Here is a 20,000-nt window from a genome sequence, read left to right as displayed (position 1 = left end):
ACAGTTCACCAGCCGTTGATCCCTCTGCACAACCCGTGCTAACACAGCGTGTTTCTGCTGCCAAGGTGTGGAGTGAAAACAGAGTGGAGCCCAAGTCTCCCCAAGCTATAACAGGTACACCCCCACTGAGGGGTAAGCCCTCCTTTGTACCAGGCTGCAGATACACTACATGGCGAGCGGAAAGGCTGAAGTTTACCGTGGGCTGCCTTAATAAGCACTAAATATGGAACATTCATCTAATCCCCCCACAAAGTAACAGTGGGGAGATTGTTGTTGGGAAGGAAGAGAGCAGAAATACAGTAAAGGTGATTTATTCCCATATTAAACATTGCTCCTGCTTGTTCTGGAGCAGCTTTCACAACCTCTCGAGTGGGTTATGAGATGTAAATGCAAAGAGGTGAGACTGCTAATGACGGCTACGTTCAAAGCTATAACGATGATTGATGGGCGTCTACGCTCTCCTGTTTGCCACATGAGGTGCAGCGCTGCATACGACCACATGAGGCGCAGCGCTGCATATGGGATCCAACCAGTGGGCAATCCCACCCCCTTCCCTCTGACGATGCGGAAGTGAATTGAAAAGCTGTAGTTCCTCGAATGGCCACTAGGCGTAGGGGGCAGTAGGCATTTTCCCAATGTTAAAATGCCCGACTTTGTAACATGATTAATCTTTCCAGTTAGGGGCGAAACACGGTTTTGGTCTATATAGCTAATTTCACCTTTTCATAACAACTGTATAACTCGCCCGTTTGGAGTAAAATAAATTATAGAAAAGGGGGTGATTGACAGATCGCCTGTCCAGTGATCACGCAGCTTGCCAATCACGGACCAATAGCAGGCGGAGCTGCGCCTCTGAGAAACTCCCATCTCACATGAGGTGCGGAAGGACTCAACCCATTACCTCCCACTCTGCTGACGAAAAATCAAGATGGTGACACCCACCGTTTGGATCCAACCCAGTGGGCAAGCTCTGAGGTTTTACCATAATCCTGAAAGCTGTAGTTCCTCGTATGGCCACTTGAGGCAGGACTCCCATGTTAAAACGCCCCACTTTGCGCGACTTTGTAACAGTGATTAAGCATCTTTACAGCCTGATCCAAAACACGGTTTTGGTCTATATAGCTAACTTCACCTTTTCATAACAACTGTAGGTGGGTCATTTCTTATATAACTCGACCGTTTGGAGACAGGTCGCCTGTCCAGTGATCATGCAGCTTGCCGGTCACGGACCAATAGCAGGCGGAGCTGCTGCTCTGGGAAACCCCCATCTCAGATGAGCTGCGCAAGAACCCCATGATGGCGACATACAACACTTTGCTGCAAAACGTGAGTAAAAAAAAAGGTGTATGGTTTGTCCATTTTATTTAGGTCAGTGATCCAACCATGCTCACGATGGGACGGGCGAGACAATCCTCCCGACGTCTTCAGTGGGAGACACGCTATACTTTAAGACTCCGCCACCAAGTCACTCGCAATCACATCAAACAGCAGTTGGCTTCCTCCCTCCCTGCAGAAGTCCCCTTTCTTTCCGTTAACCCTTTTCATCTATGTTCCTATAAGCTGCTCTCCTATATACAGTATACATGCACATTCATGCTTCCCCGATGGTAGGCCTTCTCTGCGGAGTGGAAACCTGCTCTTTACTGACGCGGAGGGTGGAATTTGGGTCTTAGTTACTAATCCACGGAGGAATTCTCCGCCTGGCAAGTTGCTGCTTTCTGTTCCCCCACCTTCTCCGAGACTGGGTTTGGTCAGGTTGACCCCCACGGCACATACGACTGTTTATACGGTGTATACATGTCTGCACAGTTGCAGCCAAGATCTGTGTTTACGCCACGCTCCACATCACAGAAGATGTGGGCCACGAGAGGAGGCCTCGCTTGAGACGATTTACTGTAGAGGGAATCCTGGTTTCAATCATTTTGCGAGCGTAAAAGTGGTTTTCTGAGAACAATAAGGAGATCAAGTGAAAATGAGACTCTTTTTATACTTTAATATCTTGTAAACACGTCAGAATCTAGATAGCAAATCAACATTAAGAGTAAAAGATGGACCCTAGGCTAAACCCAACAGCATGTCGCTAAGTCGCTAGCCAAACACTGCCAAGGCAGGAAGCCACCCTCGAGATTGATTCAGTGAATCAGTTTTTCAGGTAAATATATTATGTTCAGACCGTCTGTGTGGGGTGACTGAACGTCACACTGTTCAAGTCCAGACTGTCTGTGTGGGGTGACTGTACCTCACACTGTTCAAGTTCAGACTCTCTGTGTGGGGTGACTGTACCTCACACTGCTCAAGTCCAGACTGTCTGTGTGGGGTGACTGAACGGCACACTGCTCAAGTTCAGACTCTCTGTGTGGGGTGACTGTACCTCACACTGCTCAAGTCCAGACTGTCTGTGTGGGGTGACTGAACGTCACACTGCTCAAGTTCAGACTCTCTGTGTGGGGTGACTGAACGTCACATTGCTCAAGTTCAGACTCTCTGTGTGGGGTGACTGAACGTCACACTGTTCAAGTCCAGACTCTCTGTGTGGGGTGACTGAACGTCACACTGTTCAAGTTCAGACTCTCTGTGTGGGGTGACTGAACGTCACACTGCTCAAGTTCAGACTCTCTGTGTGGGGTGACTGTACCTCACACTGCTCAAGTCCAGGCTGTCTGTGTGGGGTAACTGTACCTCACACTGCTCAAGTCCAGGCTGTCTGTGTGGGGTGACTGTACCTCACACTGCTCAAGTGTAGACTGAGCGAGTTAATAATATTATGTTCAGACTGTCTGTGTGGGGTGACTGAACTTCACACTGCTCAAGTGTAGACTGAGCGAGTTAATAATTTAACCAATCGATGAAGAAGACAGCTCTGTTTGGCCCATGAGTTGGAGCAAAACACTCGGCCACACAGCGCAGCTACGCACGCGCACCGCCACCGACCGATTTGTCATTCTTGTCACAAGGGGGAGTCATGTCATGTCGCCGAACCGCAGTCCAGACAGGAAAGAGGCAGAGTGGACCGGAGCAGCCAAAGTTTTACCGCAAATCAGCAAACATGTCCTCTGTCTCACAGCAATGATCCCATTCCCACTGCTGGAATCTCCAATGTAAAGCGGCTTAGTTGCTACTGTAAAGCCATATTGAACTTGTTTGGCTCAGGAGCGTGACTATTTTCCCTTAAGATGTTATGTAAAACGACAAGTGAGCTGAGGAATCTGCCATTTCTCCTTGTTTGGAAAAGGTCGTTGTTGCAAAGCATTTTTGCGGCAGAGCGTTGTGTCCTTATCAGGACAGACGGGGACAGCGTGGACTCAAACACAGAACTCGGAAAGAAGGACAGACGTCTCAGACAGACAGAGGGAAAATGTCAAGTAGCCGAGTCTGCGTGTTATTATCAGGCTGTCAGCGTGCAATGCTAACAGAACAGGATGTGCTGTATGGAGTTAAGAGAAGACGGGGAATTTATTGTCCTAATAAAAGCCAGACAGGACATTTATAAGTGATGTGAAAACAGAGAGAGAATACGGAGAGGAGTGTGTGGCAGAAGCAGTGGCGGAGGATAGTGAGAATCAAATTTATGTGTATAGCCTTTAAACACAGTTACAGTCTCACACCTTTTTCTCTTCTGATTTTTGATTGGCAGACATGGCCAATAGTGTCTGTAGGAGGGCCTGACCAAGCCGGAAGTAGCTACCGCTACTGGGAATTGAACCCGGCTCTCGGCCCCGTGGCGGTAGGCGAGTGCTTTTACCTCTACACTACCCAGACGCCCAGTCTCACCCATTTTAAAGCCCTAAATGAAAAACGAGTATGTTTATATGCACACTAACCTTTCAATTACTGGGATTAACCAGCTCCATGCATTAGCCTATTTAGATTACTACTTTTACATGGTTCAGTGGCACGCTATTTCTCTACCGCTTTACATGGATTCATTTAATAATCGGTCTGTAAAGGAACAGATGTCCCTTAAGAAGCAGCTTTGCCAGCACTTAGCTTGTTTGTATTTGCCAACTTTTGACCTGCACAGTTTGAATTAAACCAAAAAATCTAAAGGTTTACCAGAAATCTAGAGTAGGTGTATTAACCAGATTATGTTGATTATGACCCTGCTTGATTAAAACGATCCGGCCAAGGCGTTCATTTCGCTAGTCGGTGGTACTGCCTTAATCGGGTTAAGATTGAATTTGTCAATCAATGAGAACAAGGGAAAAAGTCAGATGAAAACGTCATCATAGGGAAACAATTGGGAAACACCCTGGTAAAGGCCTCACAGAGAGGGATCTGGCGTAAAATGGGTGACAAAAACAGGCAAAGAGGAAATATTGATGGTAAAATGAAACGAACAAAAATATGTGATATGGGACAGTCTCCTTATACAGCTAATTGCTTTCCTAATGAATCCCACTCAGGTGTAGAGATGTAACGGTATGAAAATTTCACATCACGATTATCGTGACCAAAATTATCACAGTTATCATATTATCACGGTATGCTGTATTATGCGGTATTGCTGAAAATGTTCAAAAAGTACTGAGAGACTCACTGAAATAATTTTACAACGTTTTATATTGAAAACTCAGACCCAAAAAGGATTGATACGCTCACTGAAATCATTTCTCTAAGGCTGCACGTTTACATCTGGGAGACTGTTGCCAACTTTGGTTGATGATGGACAGTATTTACCATGTTTTTCAAAGCACGGTATCACGGTAATCACGGTACCACGGTTTTAATGACAACCGGTTATTGTTACATCCCTACTCAGGTGTTGCATCATCGCCCTCTTACACACACACAGAGAGAAAGTGTCAGACCTAGTGATAACTCATACTGGGAATCTTTTGATGGTTTTAAATAGAAATGGGAAAGATTGGAGAGTCCACAGTCGGGATGAAGGCCAGAGCAACACAAACACAGAGGGGATGAAGGCCAGAGCAACACAAACACAGAGGGCATACGGGTTTCACTAGCAGGTGTTTCCCACTTGAACACACACACCCTCAAACACACCTTGGCGCACACGCACGCACGCACGCACGCGCGCGCGCACGCACACACACACACACACACACACACACACACACACACACACACACACACACACACACACACACATACATGCACACAACACACAGGCAAGAGATGGTCATGTGTTTGCCCACTGGCTTGCCCACCTGCCTCCATTATCCTACCAGTGTGTGTTACACAGGCCGCAGGTGGGACACAGCGATAGTGATAGTGATAGTGATTGCGTAGTAAGAGCAAGAGAGCGAGTTTTCCGCTCGAGGAAAAAGCTAAAGTCACGCGGCCCCTACTCGAAAACTCAACCTGTCTTTCTGGCTGCAATGCATTCTAGTCTCTCTCCTGCACCATGTGGGTGCAGAAAATGCTCTCTCTCCTCTTCTACGATGGATTTCTCCCTGTATGATTGTTGAACGTCTCTTGCTCTAGAGAGAAGCCCTCGCTCTTTGATTGTGAGGGACTGACACCAAAACCTGATGTTTACGAAAGATGTTTTAGAAAAGATCCATGAAAGTTTTGAATTTCTCATGTGATCTGGTACAGATTAACCCTGCCAAGTCCACTGAATATATAATGTCCCTCCCTCTTAAAAAACCTTCCCTTTGAGGTGTGATACAAAACGTCTTTAGACGGTTGTTACTTCACTTTCACCTCATTTACACAGCACTGTTTCTGTTTTCACCACTCACACAACAGGAAGCTGTGGCTAACATCCACCAGAAGAGGGCGTTCAGGCACTAACTCATCCACACTCCTCAACACTGCAACTCCAGCCACCCATTGCATCGCTGGTGGGCCTCCCTGGCATGAAAAACTGGGTAGAGCGTGTGCTGTTAGTAATCACACTGGTTGTTGTGTTATTGCCCAATGTCTTATGAATGGTTCTGGGATTAACTCTACCATTTATAGGGTGGAAAAATACAGGTGCCATTCAGTACTCAGCAAGATACTTTACAATAGCAATACAATACAAATGCTGGTATTTCTGGCTATTCATACACCACAGAGGAGAAAAAAAACTGGTTTTCCCACCTTGGAAATAACAATTGCACCAAACCATATGAGGATCAAATAAGAAGGAGAAGAAGAAGAAGAAGAAGAGAAGAAGAAGAAGAAGAAGAAGAAGAAGAAGAAGAAGAAGAAGAAGAAGAAGAAGAAGAAGAAGAAGAAGAAGAAGGAAACAGAAGATCATCATTTGTTTGTATTGTACCAAATAACGTACACTTTATATTTTAATAAAAATACAGAGATGGGGGGTCACTGCAATATAGTGGGGTTGAAAAGGAACTGAGTTGACTGCCACAACAATATAGCCAAACTTCAGTCTCCTTTACATCTGTAATATCCACACACAGCTGCTAAGAATTAAGGCAAGTTTAAAGTAGTGGTTGTCAAGACGGGGTCCGGGGACCGGACCAGGGGTCCTTGAGGGGGTTCAGGGGGTCCCCAGCAAATTTATAAATTTTTCAACTTCACCATTTCATTTACAAGAAGTTAACACCATTAGAGAATGTAGAATAATGACCGTGTTGATCATTTCTCTATTATCTCTCCACAGATTGTGGACAAAATCATATCTGACAATGAAAAATATTCTCAGAATCAGATTTGGGTTCAAGAGACAGAATCTCATCATCAAATGGAGGTCTGTTGCTCTCATGTGGACTTGATATGAAAAAGGTTGACAATCATTGTTTATAGGATTATGCTACTTTACAGTATCAAAGTCCATAATGATACGGCCACTATGATGAGTCTCACTATTCACTATTATGGACTACCAGAGAAACATAAGGTCCTATAGGCTATGCTATGATTTCTAAGAACTTTATAGAACAAGAAATGTCCTATTTTTTCCCCGTTATATGGATGAAAGAATTTTAAAGCGCTCCAAATCATAATGAGCCATGTGTTAATTTGCATATGAGCAGTGCCACACTGCAGTTTGCCCATGCAGGCAGCTGAGCTGTGTAGCCTTATCTGAGTGAGCAGGGCGATTATCTGAGACAGTTAGGGGAAAGGTTTTGACCTTGCACAGTGCAAGTTGCACTGCACATGATCCGCTATCTGTCCGGCACAACACTTTCACTTTACGCACAGTAACCTCGAGGACGTTACTGTGCGTAAAGGAGGTGATGTAATAGCTACACATTACATAGCCTACAATGATACAGCTGTCGCGCTCGACTAGACCTGTGTAGTCTACAATAGTTGAATAAAATGCGCACAAAGATACAGTTCCCGCAAATTAAGCTGTGTCTAGGAGTTTGTAGCGTCTATTAAAAAAAGTGCGTCCTTATCTACTGACATTTAGGTTCATTTGTCAAGTCTATTAAAATAATATTATAACTGGGAAATGAAGAGGGATTTTCCTACCTGCTCTCCTCGGGACGCTCCTCGACCGGCAGAGCCAGCAGCTGCTGGAGGGAGACCAGGCTGATGCAATACACAGTAAGCGGGAGAATGGACCGCATCTCGGGGCCAACTACCACTCCCTCTGGCTAGGAGGGGGCTGAGGACCACCTGGACGAAGCCAAACTTCCAAGATTGAAAAAAGAAAAGAAGAAGAAAAAACTTCCCGAAGTTTTATGCTTGGTTCTGATTTGCAGGCCAGTCAATGGTGGGAGATGGATGATAAACCTTGGTAAGAACAGAAGAAATAACCCATCAATTAACCTGTTGCTCATGATAGCTATACACCTATACAATATCTCAAACTAAAGAGGGCCTGCCCTGCATGCAGAAATTCACACTCCCACTTCATTCATTCATTCATTCATTCATTCATTCATTCATTCATTCATTTAGCCCAGCCCTAGACGACCTCAATTTTGAAATATTTGGATAGGAAATCTCAGTGATTTCCACATAGGCTACTTCTGCACATAAAGCCTTTACAACGTCCAGATAGGCTAAACAAAAGAAACAAACTTTTTCATAAATAGGCTAATAGTTCCATATCCATCTGAAACCCAAAATGCATGCTAATTTTATTGTTGTATTAACTGTTAAAATTCATCAACACAACCTAGGAAAATGTGCAAATGAAGAAACTGCTTACCCCTCTCGGTATTTATAATGCAGAATCTGGAGTTTGTAGTGAGTATTTTCCCACGGATCCAAACGTGTTGGTCAAGATCAAGTTCTGTAGTGAGTCTGAGCGCCTGATGACATTGTGGGTTTAAATAGACGGAGTGGGCGGAGTTCAGTGCCTGAAAGGTGTTATATTCAGATAGTGACATAGGCTATAGCACTCATTCTCTGTCCTGCATGAGGAAGGCAAGCTCGAGTCTGCTCAACCTTATGTTTGGCTGAAAGTCTGTATTTTGGGGCGAGTCAAAATTATAGCCTATACCTTTATGAAAAGAACTATAATCCCATAGGCTAGATCTTAGAAAGAATGGCTATACAAAAATAAGTTTCAAAACCAAAAGTCCCCATAGAATATTAGGAATATCGGACATTAATTGGAACTTGATAAAGCATAATAACATCACTATAATCTCACTATGGAGCATGATAAGGAACTATAAGAATATTATACTATTATAGTGTGTGTGTGTGTGTGTGTGTGTGTGTGTGTGTGTGTGTGTGTGTGTGTGTGTGTGTGTGTGTGTGTGTGTGTGTGTGTGTGTGTGTGTGTGTGTGTGTGTGTGAGTGTGTGTGTGTGTGTGTGTGTGTGTGTGTGTGTGTGTGTGTGTGTGTGTGTGTGTGTGTGTGTGTGTGTGAAATAAAATTCCATAAAACACAATTGGATAATTATAAACTTACTATTCAGCATCAACTATGCACTAAGTCATATAGAAATATCATTGAGATAAAAAAAAAAAACTTGTTAAAAAAGGTGCTATAAAAATACAATAAACTCACAATTGAGCACCACAGTCCTATAGGGATATTAAAGGCTGATTAATTTTTCATTATGGGTTACATTATCTTAATGAACCATATGGAGACTAATTGAAATAAGCCACATTCTGTTGAATTTCTGCAGTGCATCTTCCGGGCCACTCCCTCCTGCCTCTTATCACTGATAAGCCAAGTGTGTAGAACAGATAGAAAGAGATGGGAGTCCCAGAATTAGCCTATACTTGCAATCAATCAATCAATCAATCAATCAATCAATCAATCAATCAATCAATCAATCAATCAATCAATCAATCAATCAACTTTATTATCAGACACAAGGTCCATAGAAAAAAACAGACATAACATTTAAAAGAACACACAAAAAACTCAGTATAAAAGTTACATTGTCACAGCCACAGCTGCATCACTGCCACATGAAGCACCATTGATAATAATGTTTCCTTCACACATGCCATTTTACTGCTGTTGTCATTGCTTTCTTGGAAGCACCAATTAGGGAAACATACTTTTATTTTGTGTGATTCATAAGGAAGTGGTTATTTTATTTTGTGTGATTCATAAGGAAGTATAATGTGCAGAAAGTCGTTATTTCTTTGTGCTTGATGAGAGTTTAACTTTACCATACTTCACCGCAGCACTACCCCATGGCTTTAATTCGTGTTTTGAGGCATGTTATAACTAGATATGTCACACAAGTCTAAACATGCATGTTACAACTCTGTTGTGTATGACTCAGATGAATCCCGCGTCGCCCATTTTACCTCAGAACTGAGAATACAGCATCCAAGCTGGTTCCTTCTTGTTTGGCCTCATTGACTGACGAGGCCAAACACTCGCAAAACATACATCTGATCCTGTGTGAAAAATAGGGTTATGTAATTTTCATTTCTGAGAATAGTGTTTCCTGGTACTGGACATACAGTGGACATCTAGCAGGGCGAGCAAAACACAGGGTAACAACTGTGAAATAGAGAGTCCATGAGAAATTTAGGGATGCATTATTTGTTATTTCAGTGTGTGAAAGTCCCTTTTGTCTGGTTCTGAAACCATCTCGGTCTCTTAAAGACCCAGTCCTTAATCCAAACATAAACAAAAGGGAGTCCTGTCACAGAAACTTTTAGGCTAAACTTTTTTTTTTAAGCTGTGACCAGCAGCTCTGTAATTCAGATTTTTCCCCATTTTCTCCCCAATTATATTTGGCCAATTTCTCCCCATGCTGCCCTATAGAGACACTGCATGTAATAGGCCACGCCCATCACGGGGGAAGAGCTCCGTTCATTTCCACACACCAGCGTCATTTTCCTTGAATTAAACATAGCTAAAAGCTGTTGTGTGGTGGGCTGCGCACACAACAAATATAAAAAATCGCCAGTTAAAGTTTTTTTGTTCAATAGAGAGCCGCAGGGATGACGTATTTTTGTAGTCAGAACGTGGAAGTCCCGGACTTCCTGGTTCTTCACTGTTTCTGTCTATGGGATTTTTGAATGGGTTTTTGCCGCGATGCTTCAAATACGGTCTCTGGGCAACGCAAGATTAATCAAACGCGAACCAGAGTTCAGTCGGATAATCTTCACATAATATGAGGACCACTTTCATGAGTTTTGTAGCGTAAATGCGAGCCCTAGAAGTAAAAAGCTCGAGCTAAACTAATCCAGAACTACACTGTCGCATAGGCTTCCACGTCACGTCAGCACTCAACCTGGACTGTGCACTAATTACCCCGGGCTGAACGGGGCTGAACCAGGTGAGGGAAAGAGAATTTCCGTGTTCTTCCTTTGAAGTGGTGACGTTATTGACGTATATATCCCCATCGACTCAAGAGTGTAGTCTCATTTATCCGTTTGCTAGCTAGCCGCCCTTTTAACGGCACGTAAAAGCTTCAAAACTCATAAAAGTGGTCCTCGTGTGTAAAGATGATATTACTAAACACTGGTTCGCGTTTGATTAAGCCAGCGTTGCCCAGAGAGATTATTAGAAGCATCGCGCCAAAAACCCATTCAAAACTCCCATAGGCGAAAACAGTGAAGAACCAGGACTGTTAGCATTGATGATTTCCAGACTCGTTTCTGCGGCTCTCTATTGGCTGCCCCGGTCGCTGCTCCACCCTCTGCCGATCTGGGGAGAGCCGAGACTACCACCATGCCACCAGGACGTAGCATGTGGGAGGATCACGCTTTTCCCACCAGTTCCCTTCCACCCCGACCAGGCGCCCCGACCGACCAGAGGAGGCGCTAGTGCTAGACTCATACCCGCACCCTCAGGCACAGACAATTGTGCCTGTATGGACGCCCTGTTTGACATACACCACATACATAAAAAGGTCTGTTTGAAGGCATTTATTTGTTTCTGACTGGGAAAGTGGGAAAAACGGTCAAATGTAGCCTAACATAATATTTTTTCACTTTCATTCACTGAGCCTCCCCTGAAACAGCTTGGAGCCCCCCTGGCAAGGCCCGCCTCCCACTTTGAAAACCTCTGAGGGTTTGAGAGGCTTGCAGCATCTTTTTGTACCAAGAGACGGTCTCTGTCTCCACCCACAGCAGACAGAGACCATTTTCTCCACCCACAGCAGACAGAGGCCAGTTTCTCCACCCACAGCAGCCTCAATAGATTGCAGTAGGCTGCAATGTGTACTACAGCACAACAATGTGTACTCATTATTACCAGTTCATGTACAGAAAATCCACAATTCTGGGCTATAATGTGTTCTGTGATGCATGTCCTCCTCTGTGAATGCCAAGCGTTTTCTGAGCGAGATTCATTCAGACAGATCCGTTAGTGACAGTTGCCAACTTCTCGCCCTCGCTGCTATCATCTTACAGCTCGGCTGCGCTGAGGGCTTTGATCTCCTCCACTAGCTTCTCACATAGGACCTCTCAATTATAATGCCGTCAGAGTTAGTGGCACACTGGGACCAGTCACATAGGACCTCTCAGTTATAATGCCGTCAGAGTAAGTGGCACACTGGGACCAGTCACATAGGACCTCTCAGTTATAATGCTGTCAGAGTTAGTGGCACACTGGGACCAGTCACATAGGACCTCTCAGTTATAATGCTGTCAGAGTTATTGGCACACTTTGACCAGTCACATAGGACCTCTCAGTTATAATGCTGTCAGAGTTAGTGGCACACTGGGACCAGTCACATAGGACCTCTCAGTTATAATGCTGTCAGAGTTATTGGCACACTTTGACCAGTCACATAGGACCTCTCAGTTATAATGCTGTCAGAGTTAGTGGCACACTGGGACCAGTCACATAGGACCTCTCAGTTATAATGCTGTCAGAGTTAGTGGCACACTGGGACCAGTCACATAGGACCTCTCAGTTATAATGCTGTCAGAGTTAGTGGCACACTGGGACCACTCACATAGGACCTCTCAGTTATAATGCTGTCAGAGTTAGTGGCACACTGGGACCAGTCACATAGGACCTCTCAGTTATAATGCTGTCAGAGTTATTGGCACACTTTGACCAGTCACATAGGACCTCTCAGTTATAATGCTGTCAGAGTTAGTGGCGCACTGGGACCACTCAGTTATAATGCTGTCAGAGTTAGTGGCACACTGGGACCACTCACATAGGACCTCTCAGTTATAATGCTGTCAGAGTTATTGGCACACTTTGACCAGTCACATAGGACCTCTCAGTTATAATGCTGTCAGAGTTATTGGCACACTTTGACCAGTCACATAGGACCTCTCAGTTATAATGCTGTCAGAGTAAGTGGCACACTGGGACCACTCACATAGGACCTCTCAGTTATAATGCCATCAGAGTAAGTGGCACACTGGGACCACTCACATAGGACCTCTCAGTTATAATGCTGTCAGAGTTAGTGGAACACTGGGACCAGTCACATAGGACCTCTCAGTTATAATGCCATCAGAGTAAGTGGCACACTGGGACCACTCACATAGGACCTCTCAGTTATAATGCTGTCAGAGTTAGTGGAACACTGGGACCAGTCACATAGGACCTCTCAGTTATAATGCCATCAGAGTAAGTGGAACACTGGGACCACTCACATAGGACCTGGATTGGATTGGATTGGATTTATTTGACAATTTAAAAAAAAGATATGTATACATCTCTGCCCAGCAAGAATACATACAATTAAAAATCATCGAGGTTAAAAACACAATAAAGCCAAAAGGCTTATTTCCATTGTGGACCTCTGGGGATAGGGAGAGGGGTAGGGTAGAGAGGGGAGAAGGAGTGGGGTGGGGTATATTAGGCAACATCCAGGACGTTGAGCTACTTTATAGCCCAGGAACAAAACATACAAACAAATCACAGGACAAATCACACAATTAACACCTGTCAGTGCATCCTCAATCAAATTAAATTTATCTACTGTACCACCACATCTTGAGTTGGTCAAATTATTACAGTACATAAAAATAAAAAAAACATCTGAAAGCAAATACCCATCGCCGCCTAGCCTACCTAATAAATGTCTATCAGATAGAGACAGTCACTAACCACTTTTTCAAGGAGGCCTTAAATCCTCTTTCTGTGGCCAGTTCTTTGCAAGAGGATGGTAACTGGTTCCATAGCACTCCTGCTGTATACAAAAAGGAATTTTGCCCCATAGAAATCTTAAATCTTTGTGGAATTATATTTGTATTGCTTCCTCTAGTGGAATAATTGTGAGTCTCATGCACCCAGCTAAAATAATTTAGCAGATAAGAGGGGACTGTAGCTTGCCTTATTCTAAAGGACACCCCCAACTTGATCTGAGCTACTCTCTTTCCCACAGGTAACCAGTTCAGCCCTTCAAAGTGCGATGAGCTGAGATGTGTACGTGGGTGAAGTTTGAGCACTGTCCTAACCAGCTTATTTTGTGATGTCTGAAGTCTGTGCTCTCAGTTATAATGCCATCAGAGTTAGTGGCACACTGGGACCACTCACATAGGACCTCTCAGTTATAATGCCATCAGAGTAAGTGGCACACTGGGACCACTCACATACGACCTCTCAGTTATAATGCCATCAGAGTTAGTGGCACACTGGGACCAGTCACATAGGACCTCTCAGTTATAATGGCATCATAGTAAGTGGCACACTGGGACCAGTCACATAGGACCTCTCAGTTATAATGCCATCAGAGTTAGTGGCACACTGGGACCAGTCACATAGGACCTCTCAGTTATAATGCCATCAGAGTTAGTGGCACACTGGGACCAGTCACATAGGACCTCTCAGTTATAATGCCATCAGAGTTAGTGGCACACTGGGACCAGTCACATAGGACCTCTCAGTTATAATGCCATCAGAGTAAGTGGCACACTGGGACCAGTCACATAGGACCTCTCAGTTATAATGGCATCAGAGTAAGTGGCACACTGGGGCAGCTGTAGCTCAGGAGGTAGAGCGGGAGGTAGAGCGGGTCGTCACTAATCGCTTTGGATGAAAGAGGTCGGTGGTTCGATTCCTGGCTCCTCCAGTCTGCATGTCGAAGTGTCCTTGGGCAAGATACTGAACCCCAAATTGCTCCTGATGGTGTGCCAGCACCCTGCGTGGTAGCCTGCCACCATCAGTGTGTGAATGGGTGAATGTACCTACTGATTGTAAAGCACTTTGGATAAAAGCGCTATATAAATGCAGGCCATTTACCATTTACCATTTACCACACTGGGACCAGTCACATAGGACCTCTCAGTTATAATGCTGTCAGAGTTAGGGCTAATGTACACCGCCTCCGGAACAGATGCGTTACGGCTCCGGTACGGCTGTGAACAGACCCAAACTCATGTAATCTGTCAGACGTATGCGGGATCCGACAAAAATAGAACAGGTGTGTAATTCTTCTGTACCGCATGTATTGCCCATCAATTAACATGAGCGAGAGTCAATCTGGCAGTTTTGCCGGATCCACGACGCTGCCCGTAACGCATCTGGTGTACATTGCCTGTAAGTGGCACACTGGGACCTCTCAGTTATAATGCCATCAGAGTTAGTGGCACACTGGGACCACTCACATAGGACCTCTCAGTTATAATGCCATCAGAGTAAGTGGCACACTGGGACCACTCACATAGGACCTCTCAGTTATAATGCCATCAGAGTAAGTGGCACACTGGGACCACTCACATAGGACCTCTCAGTTATAATGCCATCAGAGTAAGTGGCACAGTGGGACCACTCACATAGGACCTCTCAGTTATAATGCTGTCAGAGTTAGTGGCACACTGGGACCACTCACATAGGACCTCTCAGTTATGATGCCATCAGAGTTAGTGGCAAACTGGGACCAGTCACATAGGACCTCTCAGTTATAATGCCATCAGAGTTAGTGGCAAACTAGGACCAGTCACATAGGACCTCTCAGAATGCCATCAGTTAGTGGCACACTGGGACCAGTCACATAGGACATCTCAGAATGCCATCAGAGTTAGTGGCACACTGCCAGTTACATAGGACTTCTCAGTTATAATGTCAGAGTTAAGGTCTTTGCACACACAGTTCGCTTGTTCTTCGTATGCGTTTTCTTAATCCGTCATCTGAAAACACAGACAGCTCCCAGCTCGCAAAAAGCTATTGACTGATGTGAAAAATGCAGAAAATCTAACCTCGTCCGAAAACTTAAATGACGGACGTAATTGTTGGACTCGGTGTGTCAATGATGATTGACACAAATGAGGTTGTATTCTTTTTTTTTTTCGTGCGTCAATTTCGGACGAAAAAACTGACTCCGTGTGCACTTTTAGTGGCACACTGGGACCAGTCACATAGACCCTCTCAGTGATAATGCTGTCAGAGTAAGTGGCACACTGGGACCAGTCACATAGGACCTCTCAGTTATAATGCCGTCAGAGTCAGTGGCACACTGGGACCAGTCACATAGGACCTCTCAGTTATAATGCCGTCAGAGTAAGTGGCGCACTGGGACCAGTCTATGGTTTGGCTCGGCTTCAGTTTCCCAGGGAGTGATGATAGCGATGGAATAAAGCCAACTGGTTGGGTTACCAAATCATAAAAGTAAACACAAACTTGTTTCTTTCAGTGTTGGGCAAGTTACTTTCAAAATGTAATATACTACATATTACTAGTTACTTTCATTTGAAAGTAATGTTACTTTACAATATTACTCTCTGTGTCGATTAAATCGTTACTTATTACACTAGTTTTGCATTACTTTCACCAAAATAACAGCGGTAGCAGAATGACATCGCCGATCTGGAACATCCTGAAAAAGAATTTAAACGGTCTTATAGTCAGTGTAAACCGTCCAAAATTCGAATTCTTATCCTTTTCCTTTGTTATTGTCACATATAGTGGTTATTTGCATAAAACAGACAATTTGATGAGGAAATGATTGCATCTTTATTTAAATATGTGCTTTGATAAAAAAAGAAAGAACTCTGTATTTTGTAATGTAACTTTTGTTACTTGACAGTGTAACTGGTATAATATTACTGAAATCATATTGGTACTAAGTTATATTACTGAGTTACTGCTAAAAGTAATATATTACATGAAATATGTTACTTTTGTAATGCGTTACCCCAAACACTGGTTTCTGTTGGAGAATCTGCTCTACCTAAACCTCTCTCCACGATCATTCTCTCAAGCGTGACTCGCCTGACCTCCTTTCTTCTTTGTTGCTGATAATGTTGATCTAAGAATTGCAGCTTATTCTTCTATTGCCCTCACAATATAATGTTATTCTGGTTCTGTGGTTATTTTATTTGTTCAAACATACTAAATATTATGCAATCAGTAGTCTCTCAAGACAGACGCGTTGGTTCCAACGATTCTCAAATTGCTCCTGACTACCGTCTGTACTTCAGAAAGGTCTCAAAGTTCATAAAAAAAAATAAGGTAGGATATGTGGTCATGTGCGATAGCCGGTCAAAATAAGGCAGGTATCCAATCGCCTGCCTCGGTTATGTTCCCGAGTGTCATGATTGGTCAAATACTTCGTTCTGGTCTGAAGCTTTTTTAAAGTTATTTTTTCCTTTTGAAGATGACAACCTCCTCTGTCCAGATTGTCTCTGGAGTATTGTGGAAGAGATAGACTGAGACTTCAACCAGTGACTGATTTTGAAATGGCGACAGAAAATGTTCATGAAACATATCCTAACACAGCTGATGGTAACTCATTTACTCAAACTTGTTGTCTTTAAAAAGTCGTGATAAATAGCCTAATCTCCCACCTCACGCCCACTGGGAAGTCCTATTGGAAACAGGTCACGTCTTCCCTGGTTCTTCTGACCCACTTATGTAACAGTTGGCTGGCATGTGACCCAGGCGGTCAATCTGTACCCGCTGGGCACTGAACACAAGCTTCCCGCGCGGTTTGATCTCTGAGTCATGCCCTTGGTTTACTTTTGTTTTATGTGGCAATTAGTGAACATGAAGAAGTGCCCTGTGAACACCGCAAAGACTGCGTTTAAAAGAACCTCCATCTTGTCCTATGGCTTTGAAAGCCTCCGAAAAGTTGGGGGACATAGTTGACTGATCAAAGGGTATAAAAGACCTTTGATTGATTGTGCGGTGTTCTCTGTCTTGTCTTAGCCAATGTGACTCTTTGAGTGGGTAAGACTGTCTGACGGGTTGCGTAAACAGTGCAAACACACAATGTTGTTTCATGAGACCTGATAGAGTCACGCAAACTCTGCATGCATTTTAAAATATGCAACTTGTGTGTCGTTTGAGCATTACCACCGCCCCAACACCCCTTTTACCAACACTTGTCAGTCATGTTAATGAGCAGTCTACCACAAAACACCATCCCACCTGAAGCTGAGATAACTGACACCTCTAAAGCCTCCACAGGTGTTAAAATGCTGAATGGCTTCCCTGGATTATGGCCATTAATCTCACACCTTGATAGCCAAAACCCAACTCTCCAAACGCACAACCCGACAGGCTGTTCATGTACACTACAGTATAATATTATCATGTTGTCTTATTGTAAAAATGTTGCACATTGCAGCTTCGCTGTGTGGGGGTCTACTTTGCTGTAATGTGTCTGTGGCGGTCCGGCGATGTGTTTCAAGCAGGAAGCAGTCAGTAAACACAGCAGCTCGAGTCTCCAGAATACGGCTCTCTTGCACATGTTACAAAACAAATCCATCATCTTAGTGCTGGTGATGTGAATGAAGTGGCTGAGCTGGAGGACTTCATATACAAACACACAACACCTGTGGTTTGGATGTGTATGTGGGGTCCCAGCTTTTCCAATCTGCTTGTTTGTTCCTCACAGTCACGTGCACCACAGGTCTGGCTGGGAATTGGAATGTTTTCTCAATTCTCCTTCTCACTCGCTTTCTCGTTACATTAACAGTAATCCACTTGCTCCTCTGCCCCACATCAATCTTTTTTTTATCCTTTCCACCAAGTTTTTTCTCTACCATTTTCCCCCCAATTGTACTTGTACCGGTCGTTGCTCCACCCGCTCTGCCCATCTGGGGAGAGTTGTAGACTAGCACATGCTTCCTCCGATACATGTGCAGTCTCACTCACCCGTTACAGTCATGCCCATTCAAACTGAAGCAACACATGTCCAGAGTCAGGTTTTATACCGCCTCCCAGACTGGGAGTCCTGTTTCTCTCCTCTATCGCTGCGTGAATTAAGGTGAGCAGCCTGCATCCACATCTACAGCAAACATCCATCTTTTGTGTTGATTCCCATTTCTAATATGTGGATTATGGAATATTATAGCATTACATTTCCTCATGCTTTTCTGCTCCTTCCATAAATAAGTTGACACAAGCAGAGATTACCATCTAGGTGATCTTTTGTTGTGTATGATGTGGTTATGTTTGGGTGAATGTAAGCCCCCCTCAGAAATACTGGCTGTCTGCAAACTTCCCCCAAGTCTAGTTTATTTGATCAGGGACCACACTGTGGACGTTCTCTAATGATTGCTGCCCCCTAGTGAACCTCATTTTAAAGTGAACCACATGTTACAGTAGCTCTTGCTGAAAGAGACGCTATACAAATACACAGGGTTTTGGCTTCGTATGAGAGCCAACCAGTGGTGGAGTAGCCTATAGGCTACCTCAAAGCCGCACTTGAGTAAAAGTACAGATATCTTAGCCGTAAATGACTTTGGTAGAAGTTATAAAGTCACATATTTGATTATTACTTAAATTACGTAAAAGTCTTAAAGTAGGCTATCTGATATTTACTGTAGGCCTACTTAAGTATCAAAAGTAATTTTAATTTGTAACTAATTATACTTTGGGGAAATGCAATGGAGTAAAAGTATGCATTTTATTTAGGAAATGTAGTGGAGTAAAACTGAAAGTTGGCATACTGTAAATATAAATACTCAAGTAAAGTGCAGATACTCCCAAAAAATACTTAAGAACTGAAGTATCATGAGTTGTTGTTTACACCACTAGGGCCAACCTGATTACCCCCAAATACAAAATAAATACAATATCAGTATGTTTGGAATACGAAGACAAATATATTAGGGGGTTCTCTTTTTTTTTTAAATAGAAAGGTCGATGCCCAATTCACCATTAAATCCCTATGAAGAATCAATTTAGAGACATGTTCCGACTGATTTGACCATGCTGCCTGTGTTCCTCTTGGCTCCTTCAGGAAACTTTATTGACATAGCTTGTTTGAGATGGTGCACAATCAAGTTTGTTTGAACGGCTTGTTGTCTCTGCCTGAGGTCTCTCAGTCAAGTTTGTTTCGCATGGCTACTTACTGTAGCAGCGCCGCGGCGTTATGGGAGGAGGAGTTAACAGGACAGTTGCTGTGCCAGTTTAGCCGTTTCAGGGGCAAAGGAGGGATCTGCTTTCAGTGTGGGAAAGATAATGGGAGCGAGGCAGACAACAGCGAAGCTCCGAGAAAAGATGGCACCTAATGGAAGAGAATAGCCGTTTGACTATATTTAGCAGGGAAATTCTCTTTTGTCTCGCCCCTCAACAAAACACTGTGGGTTCGAACCACATGTCCTGCTGCATGTACCCCTCGCTATCTTTCCTGTCTCTGGTCCTATAGTCCCCTTCCTTTACAAAACATACCACATGGTGTTTTGTGAGTCCCAACCAGTGGGCAAGGCATGAGGTTTTCCCACGAGGACAAGCAACCCTGAAAGCTGTAATTCCTCGAATGGCCACTTGAGGCAGGGCTCAGAAGTCCC

The 20,000-nt window shown here is 44.0% G+C and overlaps 1 protein-coding gene across 1 annotated transcript in view; it reads right to left on the bottom strand.

Moving 5' to 3' along the window:
* Positions 1 to 7,490, bottom strand: part of adm2a (adrenomedullin 2a) — a gene marked incomplete at both ends in the record, with an annotated part of 11,712 nt that extends 4,222 nt beyond the window's left edge. The window contains one exon of the mRNA XM_083632133.1: positions 7,393 to 7,490. Within this exon, the coding sequence (XP_083488259.1) occupies positions 7,393 to 7,490 (98 nt within the window). The remainder of the gene's footprint in view (positions 1 to 7,392) is intronic.
* Positions 7,491 to 20,000: the final 12,510 nt, after the last annotated feature.

Source organism: Poromitra crassiceps (genome assembly GCF_964638095.1).
Source record: "Poromitra crassiceps genome assembly, chromosome: 2".
NCBI classification, from domain to species: Eukaryota; Metazoa; Chordata; class Actinopteri; order Beryciformes; family Melamphaidae; genus Poromitra; species Poromitra crassiceps.
Note: the sequence above shows the minus strand (reverse complement) of the source record. Positions and strands in the feature narration are given on the sequence as shown.